At 41.2% G+C, this 13,535-nt stretch overlaps 1 protein-coding gene and 1 non-coding gene across 2 annotated transcripts in view; both read left to right on the forward strand.

The window, feature by feature from the left end:
• The window catches only part of RAB3GAP2 (RAB3 GTPase activating non-catalytic protein subunit 2), a 56,562-nt gene that overhangs the window by 13,769 nt on the left and 29,258 nt on the right, over positions 1-13,535 (forward strand). The window contains exons 3-13 of the mRNA XM_028158048.2: positions 1,683-1,806; positions 3,138-3,219; positions 4,939-4,986; positions 5,070-5,145; positions 5,461-5,562; positions 6,979-7,078; positions 7,632-7,730; positions 10,301-10,449; positions 11,259-11,338; positions 11,465-11,554; positions 13,168-13,307. Of these exons, the coding sequence (XP_028013849.2) occupies positions 1,683-1,806; positions 3,138-3,219; positions 4,939-4,986; positions 5,070-5,145; positions 5,461-5,562; positions 6,979-7,078; positions 7,632-7,730; positions 10,301-10,449; positions 11,259-11,338; positions 11,465-11,554; positions 13,168-13,307 (1,090 nt within the window). The remainder of the gene's footprint in view (positions 1-1,682; positions 1,807-3,137; positions 3,220-4,938; positions 4,987-5,069; positions 5,146-5,460; positions 5,563-6,978; positions 7,079-7,631; positions 7,731-10,300; positions 10,450-11,258; positions 11,339-11,464; positions 11,555-13,167; positions 13,308-13,535) is intronic.
• Positions 9,571-9,703, forward strand: LOC114234533 (small nucleolar RNA SNORA36 family). The gene has a single exon (XR_003620754.2). It is a non-coding gene; the product is annotated as a small nucleolar RNA SNORA36 family (small nucleolar RNA).

Raw genomic sequence — 13,535 nt, forward strand, 5'->3', positions numbered from 1 at the left:
ATCCCCGCAGCTGAGGTACCAACACCGTGTGCCACTCACTCTGTTTACAGAGGGGTAGTTTACCGGCCCCGGTAGTGGCTAGCTCTAATTGGAAGGCGGGTTAAATCACTGCAATTTTTACCATCTGCTTCACTGTGAAAAAATAATCACTTGGCAAATTTGTGGGCTTAAAATCAAAAGAAAGAAAAATTTAAAAATATGTGACAGCCCTCGTTATTTAGAATGAATTCCTTCCTATAATCTATGTTTCATAGTTCATATTTGCGCACATTAAGAAAAAGTTTTACCGCTCTCAATTCAAAGGAAAAAGGTCCTTGAAGTTTAGGCCACATTTAAATAAAATTATACATTCTCTCCCCAAGCCCCAACAGGAGTTATGTTTGTAGCCAGCGGGTGCATTTAATGTTCACTTTAGTAATTGGTAAGGGCTAGTCTTTGTGGAAACCCAAGGTAGTCTTGGGTGGTGCTGTTTTTTTTGTTTTGTTTTTTAATTTCATGCTTCTCTTGGGAAATTAACTAGCTTGTCCAATGATGGTGTTGTTTTAGAATCAGTACCCTCCAGGGAGCAGTATTGGTGACTATGGGTCCCATTACTATGGGGGAAGTTTTCAGAAAACATAACTGGTAGGCAGATGCCTTGATGGTACAAAACAAAGCGATGAGCTTGCATCTTGCCGGTGCCCAGTGTGTGCTGTTTACTCACCGAACATTCTCCTTAGGGCTTTCCAGCCCACTCTCCAGCCTAAGCTTTCTTGACAAGTTGGAAATCCAGCTTTGTTGTTCATTATATAAGCAAATGAGTTCAACACTAGTTCACTGTGGCCCGGACTGGCGAGGGGATTTCCTCATCTCGCTGTTCCAGGACGTTGGTGGTGTTACTTGTACTTGTACTCGAAACATCTAAAACATCTGACGTGGGACAGACCCACACTCTTGTATTATTTATTAGTTATTGTATTGTTTGTCTTCTTCTGTAACCTACTTTGTGAATGCCTGTCTATACTGTGCTGCCATTTGTGTTAGAAAAAGGGGGAAAGGGTAGGTAATGTATTTACTTGCATGTGCAGAAAGTAATACAACCAGAACTGATTGTATAGGTTGTCTCTAGAGTGAGCAGGGTAGCTGGAGTACAGGAGTATGAGAGAGACTTTCCAAAGCAGGCCTTTGAAGATCTGTTGATTTTTTTCACTCTGGGAATTGACTTATGCATAAATAATTTATCAATTGAAAAAATGAAAAAACCTTCCAGGTCAAGTAAAAAGAAAAAAGTGTCAGATGTAGCAAATAGTTCACAGATCCTACAGCCATAATCATCAGACAGTTTTTGCTATCTGGCTGCAGACAGCCTGGCTGTCTCTGGCATAGGATTATTACTGCATTTTCTAATACTCGGTCATTTTTGGAGTGACCTCTATGTGATATTCTTTTCATGTCTTGCTAGTTTATATTTGTCTACATTAAAAAATGTTTGCATTAATATTCAAAGTTGAGGTTTGTATGTAGTGGATATTTGCTGGTCATTTTTATCATGTTCTGGTAAGAAATATTATTGAGACTTTATAAAATAATTGGGAAGATTTCTTTTCCTCTTTTTTCTTTCCCCTCGCCCTTCAAGGTGGACTAGCTAAATTGAAATACTCTCGATATTTTTGCATATACAGTCTTTGCAATTTTACCCGCAGGAAGAAGAAGGAAATACTTGCAAAACACAAAAAACTTCCTGGCTTCAAGATTGCATTTTATCCTTATCGCCAACCAATGATCTTATGGTGATAGCCCGGGAGCAGAAAGCTGTATTTCTAGTGCGTGAGTATCTGTTATTTTCCAGTGGCCTTAATTTTAAGGCATAGACTAGAACAGAAGATGTATTAGAAACAAAATATATTATTTCTATTGGGTGCATTATATGGTGGCATTTGAAAGTTTATATTATACACTGAGTGGCCAGATTATTATGATCTCTGAACGCATAATAATCTGGCCACTCAGTGTATATCCTATATAATAAAAGGCTAATATGCAAATTGTCCCCTCGACCAGGAGTTAGACCAGCAGGCAGGCCGGCCAACTGCCCATGTCCCCTCCCCCTGGCCAGGCTGGCCGGGCCCCACCCATGCACAAATTCATGCACCAGGCCTCTAATATATCATAATAATAATCTGGCCACTCAGTGTATATTGTATAAAACTTTGTATTTCCTTTTTTATATTTCTTTGTCTTTTTTCCTTTCCTGTTTTTTCCCCCATCTCAGTTTTTCTTTCTTGGCTGCACACACTTTAGCCATCTCTCTGTGGCACTTCGGAGACATTGCTGGGCATTGCCTAGTCCTTGCAAGGGCAGCCAGAGCTCAGAGGGCCGCTGACCCTTTTCAGTAATAACAAGAGCGAGGAGATTGTCAACTAGAATTAAAAACTCACAGTACTGCAATTTCCTATTTTGGACATAAGTTTTCAGCTCATGATGTTTGCTGAAGGTTAAAATTATGGTTTGGACCCTAACCGGTTTGGCTCAGTGGATAGAGCATCGACCTGCGGACTGAAGGGTCCCAGGTTCGATTCCGGTCAAGGGCATGTACCTTGGTTGCGGGCACATCCCCAGTAGTGGGTTGTGCAGGAGGCAGCTGATGGATGTTTCTCTCTCATCGATGTTTCTAACTCTCTATCCCTCTCCCTTCCTCTCTGTAAAAAAAAAAAAAATCAATAAAATATAAGGAAAAAAATTATGGTTTGGGAATTCAGAGCATAGGAAAATCTCACTGATCAAGATAAGATCCTATATTGAATGGCTGTGGGATGATCTTATAAAGCAGATTTACCCTCCATTAGCATAAATCTAACATGAATTTTTCTTGTCATCTAAAGATAAAAGTAGTTTTATACATAAAATAGGTTGGGGGTATATATGAATTAATAACTTTATTATATGGATTTAATTGGAGGAAGGAAGGAGAGATGAAGGATAGAGTTTTATAAATACCTTATTAAAATTTTTGAACATTCTCTTATATTTATGACCCAAATCTCTGAATAAAGAACTATTAAGTTTTATACTCAACCTTCTAAAGGGAAAGAGTGAAATTTATAAATTACTGTTTTAGTATATTACAGTGATTTTATATGATAACTTAATTTTTTCAGCAAAATGGAAATATAGTGATAAAGGAAAGGAAGAAATGCAATTTGCTGTTGGTTGGAGTGGCTCTTTAAATGTCGAAGAAGGGTAGGTACCAGTTAATTTTTTGCTTCTATGTGTGTTAAATGCGTACATGAAATTGTTTGAATTGTAAGCTAATCTATTAAGAAGTTTCATCTTTTGGAAAGTGTATGTTCATTCCAACTTTGAGGTGGTAGAGCATGACTCAGTTAGCAAGTTTTAATTTGACTCATCATGTGATTACTTAAAAACACACACAACTGTTTGGAGAGGATTTAAAGAAGAGGTCAGAGAGAATTTTATAACATCTTTTCTACATTTGTCTTTTCCGCCGTCTTTCAGTGCTAATTTTATTCAGCCAGAAAGTCAAGGGCAATAATTGTCTTCTCTGCTTTGCTGGCATTGGACTTGTCCTTAAAGGGGACAGTAATTCTTTTTTTTTCTTTTCATTTCTGTTTTTATTTCTATTGAATTATTGGGGTGACATTGGCTAATAAAGTTGTATAGGTTTCAGGTGTGCAGTTCTATAACACGTCATCTCTACATTGTTTTGTGTGTTCACCACCCCAGGGCTACATTAATTCTTAGAACTCACAAATACTTCAGAAAAGCAAGTTGGTGAATTCAAGGTTTCCTGCTGACCCAGTAAGAGTCATACAACCAGATCTCTAACATGGTTACATGATGGGCTGCTAGCCTCAACCTGGAGCCAAAACTGTTTCAAATTACATTTTTATGACGCAAATCTCTCTGATCAGAATGAATACGATTTTTTTAGACTTTGAATTCAGATAAAAGAAAGCCAAGTGGAAGCCCATAGTACATGCCTGCACATTGTAGATACTCTTATCAAAAAATGAAAATACTTCTCCTTAAGTCATTTAGTCTAAAGCATTTTAAAGACTCTTCATTTCTGTCCCGAGTGCAAAGCAAACATAATGGTTGAATTCCTTTAAAGACAACAAGCAAAGAGATTGACTTCGTTCAGTGATTCCCTGGTGTATGGGCAAGAGTGTTTCAGTTTCTCCTTACGGTCCTGAGGTTTGGCTGGTTAAATAATAGTCAGTCAAGGAGTTATTTTATTTCGAGGCTTGAGCTCCTGACAAATTCTTCAAGCCTACATGTCAGAGAAAAGAACCGTTAGGGACCATCTACCCTAACCTGTGCTGAGAGATAGGTGATCAGGGCCAGTTTCTGCAAAATCTGAAAGGAGAGGGGCGTGGGCTGTGGCGACAGCCTGGTGACTTGGATACGGTCTCAGTTCTGTGTGCGTAATCAGTGTGCCGACAGGTTTTGCTTTCTTTACTTTCATGCTTTTCATGACAAAACAGAATGAAAAATAACTGCTTTTAAATTAACCTCAAGTGACTGTGGCATTGCCTTTCGTGGGAATGGATTCTATGGTCCTACTTACAGTGGAGTTTGTTTGTTTTAAATATATTTTTATTGATTTCAGAGAGGAAGGGAGAGGGAGAGAGAGAGAAAACATCAGTGATGACAGGGAATCATTGATCGGCTGCCTCCTGCACGCGCCACACTGGGGGGATGGAGCCCACAACCTGGGCATGTGCCCTTGGCCAGATTTGAACCTGGGACCCTTCAGTCCGCAAGCCAACGCTCTGTCCACTGAGCCAAACCAGCCAGTGCTTACGTTGGAGTTTTACTGCGGTGCTGAATCAGACTGGTCCACAGAGCTCATTCCTCACCGCCCTTGAACGTCACATTAGAGAGAAGTAAAAGCAGTTCATCCATGAGATAAGCTCACGCTGTTGTTTTTGTTCTTAGGGAGCATGTCACCAGCGCCCTGTGCATCCCACTGGCAAGCCAGAAGAGGTAAGGATGGATGGGCGGGGTTTGGTTTGTTTGCTTTGCTGTGATTGCTGGGCCGCTCCGGTCATGACTTTCCTTTGTGGCAGGAGTTCCACGGGCCGCCCTGACTGGACCTGCATCGTGCTGGGCTTCACTTCCGGTTCCGTGCGCTTCTACACGGAGGTGAGCCCGGGCCCACTGGTTGGAAACAGCAGTGACTGGGACGCCTAGCTAGGCACCACTGTCCTCATGTGACTCGTTCCTGCTGGTTGGGGGCGCGTAGTTGATGCTTTATGGGGGTGGAGGCCGGGCAGGGGCGGGGCGGTGGTAGAAAGTTCTGGTAAGAGCGATACAGAAGAGAAGCTGTGTTCTTCTGAGAAGAGAGGACTTGGTGTCCGTGGAGAACTTGCTGGGGACGCGGTACTCCCTGCCTGGCCACACCTGCTCAGGTATGTTGGTGAGAAATCGAGCCGGGCCCTTCTCTGTGCTTCCTCCTAGAACGGTGTGCTGTTGCTCGCACAGCTTCTGAATGAGGACCCCGTGCTGCAGCTTAAATGCAGGACCTACGAGATCCCACGACATCCGGGCGTGACCGAGCAGGTATGTGAGAGTTCGTATTCAAGTACCATTGGCTTTACCTGAAATTGTGTCTTCCCTCTGTGGCACGGTTAGCTGTACTGTCACATTCTTGAGATACAACCAATTTACAGCTGAGCCAAGAGAATACCAGTCGTGCTTTTACTTACTTAATGAAGTTTTGCATGTTTGTTCTGCAGTAAAATAAAATAGTCAGTAGCCAAGAAAGGTTTCTTATGTTTAGAATTTAATGGTGACTTAAAACAAAAATGTGATATTATATGACTTTATATAGTTTTAATTTGGGTTTAGGTATCAAAATATATGTGCAAGGTGTTCCCCCCAAAATGTATACACACTTTTTCCTGATAGCCCAATTGATGTTTCTTTCTTTTCAGATTTAACCCATTGGAATTAATAATTATTCAAAGTATGTATATAATTTTGGGGGACACCTCATATATTCGATCCTTCTTTGTACCTCCCTGCTTCCAAAAGATTTGAAGTTAACAGGTGTATACATTGTGTGCCTGTGGGGACTTCACTAGCATTATAGATGGACTAGGGCAATGGTCGGCAAACTGCGGCTCGCGAGCCACATGCAGCTCTTTGGCCCCTTGAGTGTGGCTCTTCCACAAAATACCACGGCCTGGGCGAGTCTATTTTGAAGAAGTGGCGTTAGAAGAAGTTTAAGTTTAAAAAATATGGCTCTCAAATTTCAATCGTTGTACTGTTGATATTTGGCTCTGTTGACTAACGAGTTTGCCGACCACTGAACTAGGGCTATAAGGACTGGAGCAATAGGAAAAATTAATCTTATAAGAAAGATTAAATTAATACCCATTAATTCCTGTGAAAGAGTTCATTAGTAATGTAAAGCAATGCCTAGTTAATTGCTGTATAGCCACAATGAAAAATTTATTCACTTAGCAAAATGGAAAATCATTGACATATTATTGAATAATTAAAACATGTTATGGGATAATATATGTGGTATATTCTCACACAAAAGTGTATAATTATATGTGAGGATATATACTGAGACCTGCCAGGGATTTCAGGTGAGTTTCCTTTTTTCTTTCTACTTTTATATAGTGTTTGTATTTGCACAATAACTGTATTTTATTTTTATAAAACATATACCTTTTTTGTTAATCTCACTTTGTATCCTGAAAGCATTATTCACCATGAACAAAAGTTTGTATTTGAGAAGAATCTTAATTCCTTGGCCAAAAACATCCTGAAATTAATTTTCCATTTATTTTTACTTTTCCTTTGCTTGTGTTGTTTGTTGTTGTTCTTGTTTTTTGTGTTGGTGGTTGACAGTTGTTGTCATAGTTTTTTTTTTACTTTACATTAGTCATGACATTCAGCTCTGATAGGAAAATGGATACATTTATTTGGCAATGATGATTTATTATTTTCTTCTTTCTTTGGTAGAATGAAGAGCTGAGTATCTTATATCCTGCTGCCATTGTGACTATTGATGGATTTAGCCTTTTTCAGTCTCTTCGTGCTTGTCGAAATCAGGTAGCAAAAGGTAATTTTTGGCAAGAAATAGCTAACTTGTGGTGATGTTTGTCTCATTTCATTTAACCTATTTAACCTATCAGTTGCCAGAGGCGAGTGTGGCCAGCACAGGAACAAAGGGGTTATTTCGGCAAAATGTGCATCTCTAATAGACACACTTTTCTACTAAGTCAGAATTCAGTTGAATTTTTATAGCTATTTCATAGTTTTTGAAATTTAGCCCACTATAAACTTATTGTCTTGGGGACACTTAAAATAGTCACTATAGCCCGGCTGGCGTGGCTCAATGGTTGAGCGTCGACCTATGAACCAGGTCACAGTTTGATTCCCAGTCAGGGCACATGTCCAGGTTGCCGGCTTGATCCCCAGTAGGGGGCGTGCAGGAGACATCTGATCAATGATTTTCTCTCATTGATGCTTCTACCCCTCTCTCCCTTTACCTTCCCCTCTCTGAAATCAATAAAAACATAAAATGTTATTATATTTTTTATTTTTTAAAAATATAAAACTTCGTTGTACTCATTACAGTGAAGTTTGGTTTGTCTAATTTTTATCTTTGACAGCTGCAGCTTCAGGCAATGAGAACATACAGCCACCACCATTAGCTTATAAGAAATGGGGTCTGCAAGATATTGACACTATCGTTGATCATGCTAGTGTTGGTAAGCATTACTAGTTCAGTTCTTTTGAAATTTACTTTTTATTCCTTTTGATTGCAGGATCTCATTGATTCGAACTGTAGATTTATTCTTATGTGAAAAGAAAATGCATTGCTTTTAGTGAGACACATGGAAGTTGGTTCAGACTTAGGGATTGTCATGGGTTTATGTCTTTAAGAGTTTTAACCTCAGTGGCGGGACTGTGCAGTGTTGTCACAATTTGATTTAATTTTTCTGCAGACAAGTTTAATCCATATAATTTCCCAATGGATTAGTGTTTTTAAAAATGTAACCTTTAAGCCAGCAGACTATAGAGAAAAGCAGATTTCTCCTTGAAACCAGTATTTGAAGGCTCACCGTGCTGGGCATCGGGAATAGAGCCGAGAAGACATGGTCACTGTTGCCAGGAAGTGTAGTTGGAAGAAACCCGTGGAACAGGACACAGCCTAACAGTCGTTGGAGTGGACAGTGGACTGCTGCAGTGAAGCAGGGAGAGGCCCCAGCACTGAGGGAGTGGGGAGGAGGGGTGTACTTTAATCCAGGACTGGAACAAGAAGGACTTGACCAAGAGAACAGACACAGGGAAGGCATTCTTGCCATGTAGGCATGAGGGTGGAAGTGCATTGTCTCCTGGAAAAACAGTGGATGCCCAGGAGACCTGGCAAGAGCGAGGCCAAGTATAGAAACAGGAGTCAGGTTGTGAAGGGCCCGGTGTGCTATGCAAGAGGCACTTGGAGCTTTCCCACAGCCACACTGGGAGGAACTGCGAGCAAGAGCACGACACCATGTCAGCCTGTTAGGACAGCCACTTCGGTGGGAGTTCAGAGGTGGCCATGTAAGCGTCAGACTGGAAAATGAGTACAGTAGGGAAGCTGTAATGATCTTGGTAAGAAGTAATGGGCTCCTGAATTAAGGTGGTAGAAATGGGGTGGAGATGAAGAAAATGCTATTTTAATATTTTTTTCTGTTTATCAATGTAATATTTGCTTGTTGAAAATTAAGTCATACATAAATATGTTAAGAGAAAAGGAAAAAATATCCCCTTACATTCTACCATCTAGAAATACTTATCATTGGCATTTTGGTAAACATTCGTTCAGAGTTGTATGTATACCATATGTATGGTTATGTAGACAGGCTTTCAAAACTAGGATTATTCATACCAACTATTATAGCTCTTATCAACATATTATAAAGAGGCTTTCACATCAGTTTTGCCAAATACACATTTTTATCAGAGTCCTAATAGAAGACAGATGACATCTTAAAATAGGGTCATTGAAAGGGGTTTATTTGCAGAGAAACTATACATAAAGTGTGGACTGGGAGACCCACCCATTTGGGATAGGGTCTCAGGGCTGGTTAACAGCACAGCTGTTACCCACTCCCAGGCCTAAGAGATGAGGGCCCAGAGCAGTGCCAGGACTTGGAGATGATGAGTAGGCTCAGCACCTGAGAGCAGGCTCTGTCTCGGGTGCAGGCAGGGGAGCTGGAGAGAGGTGGACAGAGTTGAGACGGATTTTGCCCTTGCGAAGGGATGGGCTTTTGTTCAGTGGTCACGGGAAGTAGGTATCCTGGCTTCATTCTCCTTACTCTCTTTGACCTGCTGATGGGGCGTCCCAGCTGTCTGACCCCAACTGCAAGTCCGCAGGATCGGCACACTGACCCCGGCAGTGAGCAGGGAGAAAGGGCAGGAGTGTGAATCTAGAGGCCAAACAGTAGACATTGGACAGATCATCTGCTTACTGTTGCATAGCATTGTATGGAATCCTCTGTATTAACACCTTACTGGTAGACATTCAGTTTGTCTTGACTCTTTTGCTAACATAAAATTGCTACCAAATTCCAAAGTGTTGAGTTCAGTTCAGGGTAGCATCCCTGTGCTGTTAATTAAACTTTGGAACATTGAAACAGGCTAGGAAAAATGAATGGGTAGAGAAATCTGACTCTATTCACTTATCTCCCAGCCTACAAAATGAAGAAAGAAAAGTGCAATGGACTTTATGCAAAGGTTTGATTAGTTCACTCAGCAAATAAATGAACAGGTGCCCGTTGTGTCCCAGCAGCTGATATTGGTGCTAGAAATACAAGGCGGACGGATGAAGTGTACATTCTGGTGATAAGGAGACAAACAGTAAACTTTCGAGCCAACTCTTTAAATATGGTAACATCAGAGTTAGACGCATCATGAATAAATCATCAGAGTTGTGATAAGGGAAGAGGGTATTCCAGGGGGACCTGTGAGGAAAGGCCTGCCCAGGGAAGTGGCGTTCAGACGGAGGCATGAGGGTGAGGAGGAGCCAGCTCTGGGAAGTGGCGCCGGGAGAACATTCTCAGCAGAGGGAGCAACAAAGAGGAGATGGAATGTTTCATAGCTTAGAACACTTAGAGGTGCACTTTTAACCTTACAAGTACATTATGGTATTAATTTTGTAGCTTTCAAAAATGACTTTTATCTGTTAAATTGAGCGGTTAGTGTCTTAGAATGGAATTGAAGTAAACACTCAATGGCCTGCACTGACTGTGTCCTTTCAGCGCGCTCAGGTCATGCCTTGTTGTCGCTTTATCACTAGGTATTATGACGCTGTCCCCTTTCGATCAAATGAAAACTGCCTCCAATATCGGTGGATTCAACGCGGCCATTAAGAACAGCCCACCTGCCATGTCTCAGTATATCACTGTGGGGTCCAATCCATTTACTGGCTTCTTCTATGCTTTAGAGGTAAGAGCTTCCCCCCTGATCATGGGGAAGGCTGCAGACTGAGTATTCAACTGGTCTGAAAATGGATATGGTCCCTGAGCCTTACAAAGGTTAAGCAGTGTACGTTGCTAAGTTTCAGTCTAAGCTCCTATGAACCTCAGCTCGCTTTCTTCTAAATTCTTTACGTTAACTGAAAGGCACTGAAGTCAGTGTAAAACAATTGGACTTGGTTTCTGATGGCCCGAGTTCGTGGACACCCAGTTACTGTGCGGCGGTCAGAAGCTCGGGGTGTGGACCAGCCCCCGCGGGTTTGTGTCAGTGAGGATTGTCAGGACAGAACTGGCTGCCCGCTGTCATCGTCCACGTGGTAAAAATGGCTCCTTAAAACGGGGGACAGTTAGATTTGGCAGCTCTTACTTCTCGCTTGAAAAGCAGCCTTCTCAGAATTGCCTAACCTATCTTTTAACTTTAGTAAAATATATATATATTTTTAAAGAGGGCAAAGAGCCAGTTGTGTATGGTTGGGAAATCCACAGCCCTGCTACAGTAATGCCATCTTAATATCCTAGTTTAAAAATTTCAACTGAGTTACAATTAAAGAGGGAGCTCCTAAAGATAAAATGCCAGTGGCTTTGACCTTGACCCTGCACAGGTAACACTTAGATGATATAGCGACCTGGAATAAAGTTACTATACTCCCCTCAAGGAGCTGCACAGGTTCTTGCTATCCAGGCTTTACAGCTTTTTCAGACTTTACAGCAGGCCTCGTTTAGAAAGGTTTAGAAAGGTGCCCTGTTCCTTGGTCAGCTGGCACGTGTTCTGTCTTCCAGGGAAGCACACAGCCGTTGCTCTCTCACGTTGCCCTCGCCGTTGCCAGCAAACTCACTTCTGCTCTGTTTAATGCCGCCAGGTAATCGCATAACAATTAAATTAAGCCGTATCTACTTTGTCTAGCTTGGTTTGGGCTTCCAATGTGACAGTCCGCACTTGGACACTCTGCGAGCCCTGGTTTTATTCTCACGCTCTCTCTTTCCAGTGGTTGGCTTGGTTGGAAGAGTAGGCACGAGGAAGAAGCTGTCCAAAAGCAAAAGCCGAAGGTGGAACCAGCCACCCCGTTAGCTGTAAGGCAAGTCGGCCATGCTCTTCTCAAATGGTGGTCGTTTCGGAAACGTTCTGTGGGATCTAGGGTCTTTCCATGAGCTCAGCTGATTCGTTAATCTCATGAGTCTTTGGAGCCTCTAACAGTCACTGGTGTGGGATGATTTTTCCAGTAGAAGGTAAACTCCATGAGGACAGTGGTTCTTGCCTGTTTCATTCACTGCTGTCTCCCTGTGACATCACAGGGGCTCAGTATGTATTTGTGTGTGTGTGTGTGTGTGTGTGTGTGTGTGTGTTGTTGTTTTACAGACACCTATAAACTTAGCTTCTAAGTCGCAGGAACATTAACTTTGTGATAGCTGATGATTTTCTTTTTAAAAATAGTTTGGTTTGTCAGTAAGCTGTAAAAATATATTTTAAAAAACTTAGTAATTTCTTTAAAAAAAAATAAAATGAAAACAGGAGCCCCCTGCATTCAGGCCCTCTTCAGAATGCCGGCTTTGGCTCTTTGCTTACCTCCATCCTTAGTGCTGTCAGGTTTGGGGAGGAGAAGAGGTGGTTTTTGCTAGATTTTGTTTTTAAATTATTATTATTTTTTTAAAATATATTTTATTGATTTTTTTACAGAGAGGAAGGGAGAGGGATAGAGAGCTAGAAACATCGATGAGAGAGAAACATCGATCAGCTGCCTCCTGCACAACCCCCACTGGGGATGTGCCCGCAACCAAGGTACATGCCCTTGACCGGAATTAAACCCGGGACCCCTCAGTCCGCAGGCCGACGCTCTATCCACTGAGCCAAACCGGTTTCGGCTAAATTATTTTTTATTACTGACTATAAAGTACCACCATGAAGGAAAGTAGAAACACTCCCTTCCCCCTTTTAGATATTCTTCACCTAAAGAGATGTAACTAATTATGTTATCAAAACTTATTGAAGTTTATCTCCTAGGGTTTTTTTTATCTTATTTTACAGTATGCCACATTTTTAAATTCATTCAGGAATCAGGAAATAAACCAAATGGCCCTATGCATCCCTAACAGATGTAGCCAATCTGAGCCCTTTGTCTCAGGGGCTGTCATCAAAGTGAGCTCTCCTGGTCCTTTCTCAGTACCTCTTCACTCTCACTGTCCTTATAGCTCTAGTACGATTGCTTATAGACCAAGAGCAGCTTAGAGAGAAATATTTAGAAGGGACGTTCTCCCTTCAAGCTAATTAACATTGGTATCAGCAAGATGTGACATTTAGCAAAGAGAAAACAGGTTAGGAATAAGCACTTAAATTAGACGGCAAATGCCTGTATAGGAGCCAAGTTTTCTAAAATTGAGCTGGTTGGGAGGGTATGACATATCGCTTAATCAGGGAGAGATGGTTATGATGTACTTGATGTTCTCTGAAAAATAAGGTTGTGGGTATTTATATAGAAAACCTATAAAATAAGAAATAGATGTTTTTATTTTATAATGGAGGAAACTTTATAGTGCGAACTTTCATATGTGGGTAATTAGTCCATGCAAGGTTCATATTTCTTTATGTAAATAAAGATAGGTTCCGCCTATGTCCTTTACACATTTCATTATTGTGGTATATATTTCTAGACTGAAATGTGATTTGAGCTTTTTGTTTTCTTTTAAATATCAGATTTGGGCTTCCAGATTCTAGACGCCACGGTGAAAGCATTTGTCTGTCTCCCTGCAACACGCTGGCAGCAGTAACGGATGATTTTGGCAGAGTTATTTTATTGGATGTAGCCAGAGGAATTGCAATACGCATGTGGAAAGGTACTTCCTTACAAAAATCCAGGAAAAAAGCTTACTTTGTTTTTTACCCCACTAGTTGAGCAACATTATCATTCTTTAGCTTCTGGTTGATAACACTGTTTAATCCTTTATGCTTTTCTTTTAAAAAAAAACAAACCATGAACTCGGATCGGCAACACTTGATCCAGAAATCCAGTTGATATGTCTTTAGGTTTGATGAACTCATAGGCCCGTCTAACCTCTTTTTCA

Source organism: Eptesicus fuscus, chromosome 24, assembly GCF_027574615.1.
Source record: "Eptesicus fuscus isolate TK198812 chromosome 24, DD_ASM_mEF_20220401, whole genome shotgun sequence".
Lineage (NCBI taxonomy): Eukaryota > Metazoa > Chordata > Mammalia > Chiroptera > Vespertilionidae > Eptesicus > Eptesicus fuscus.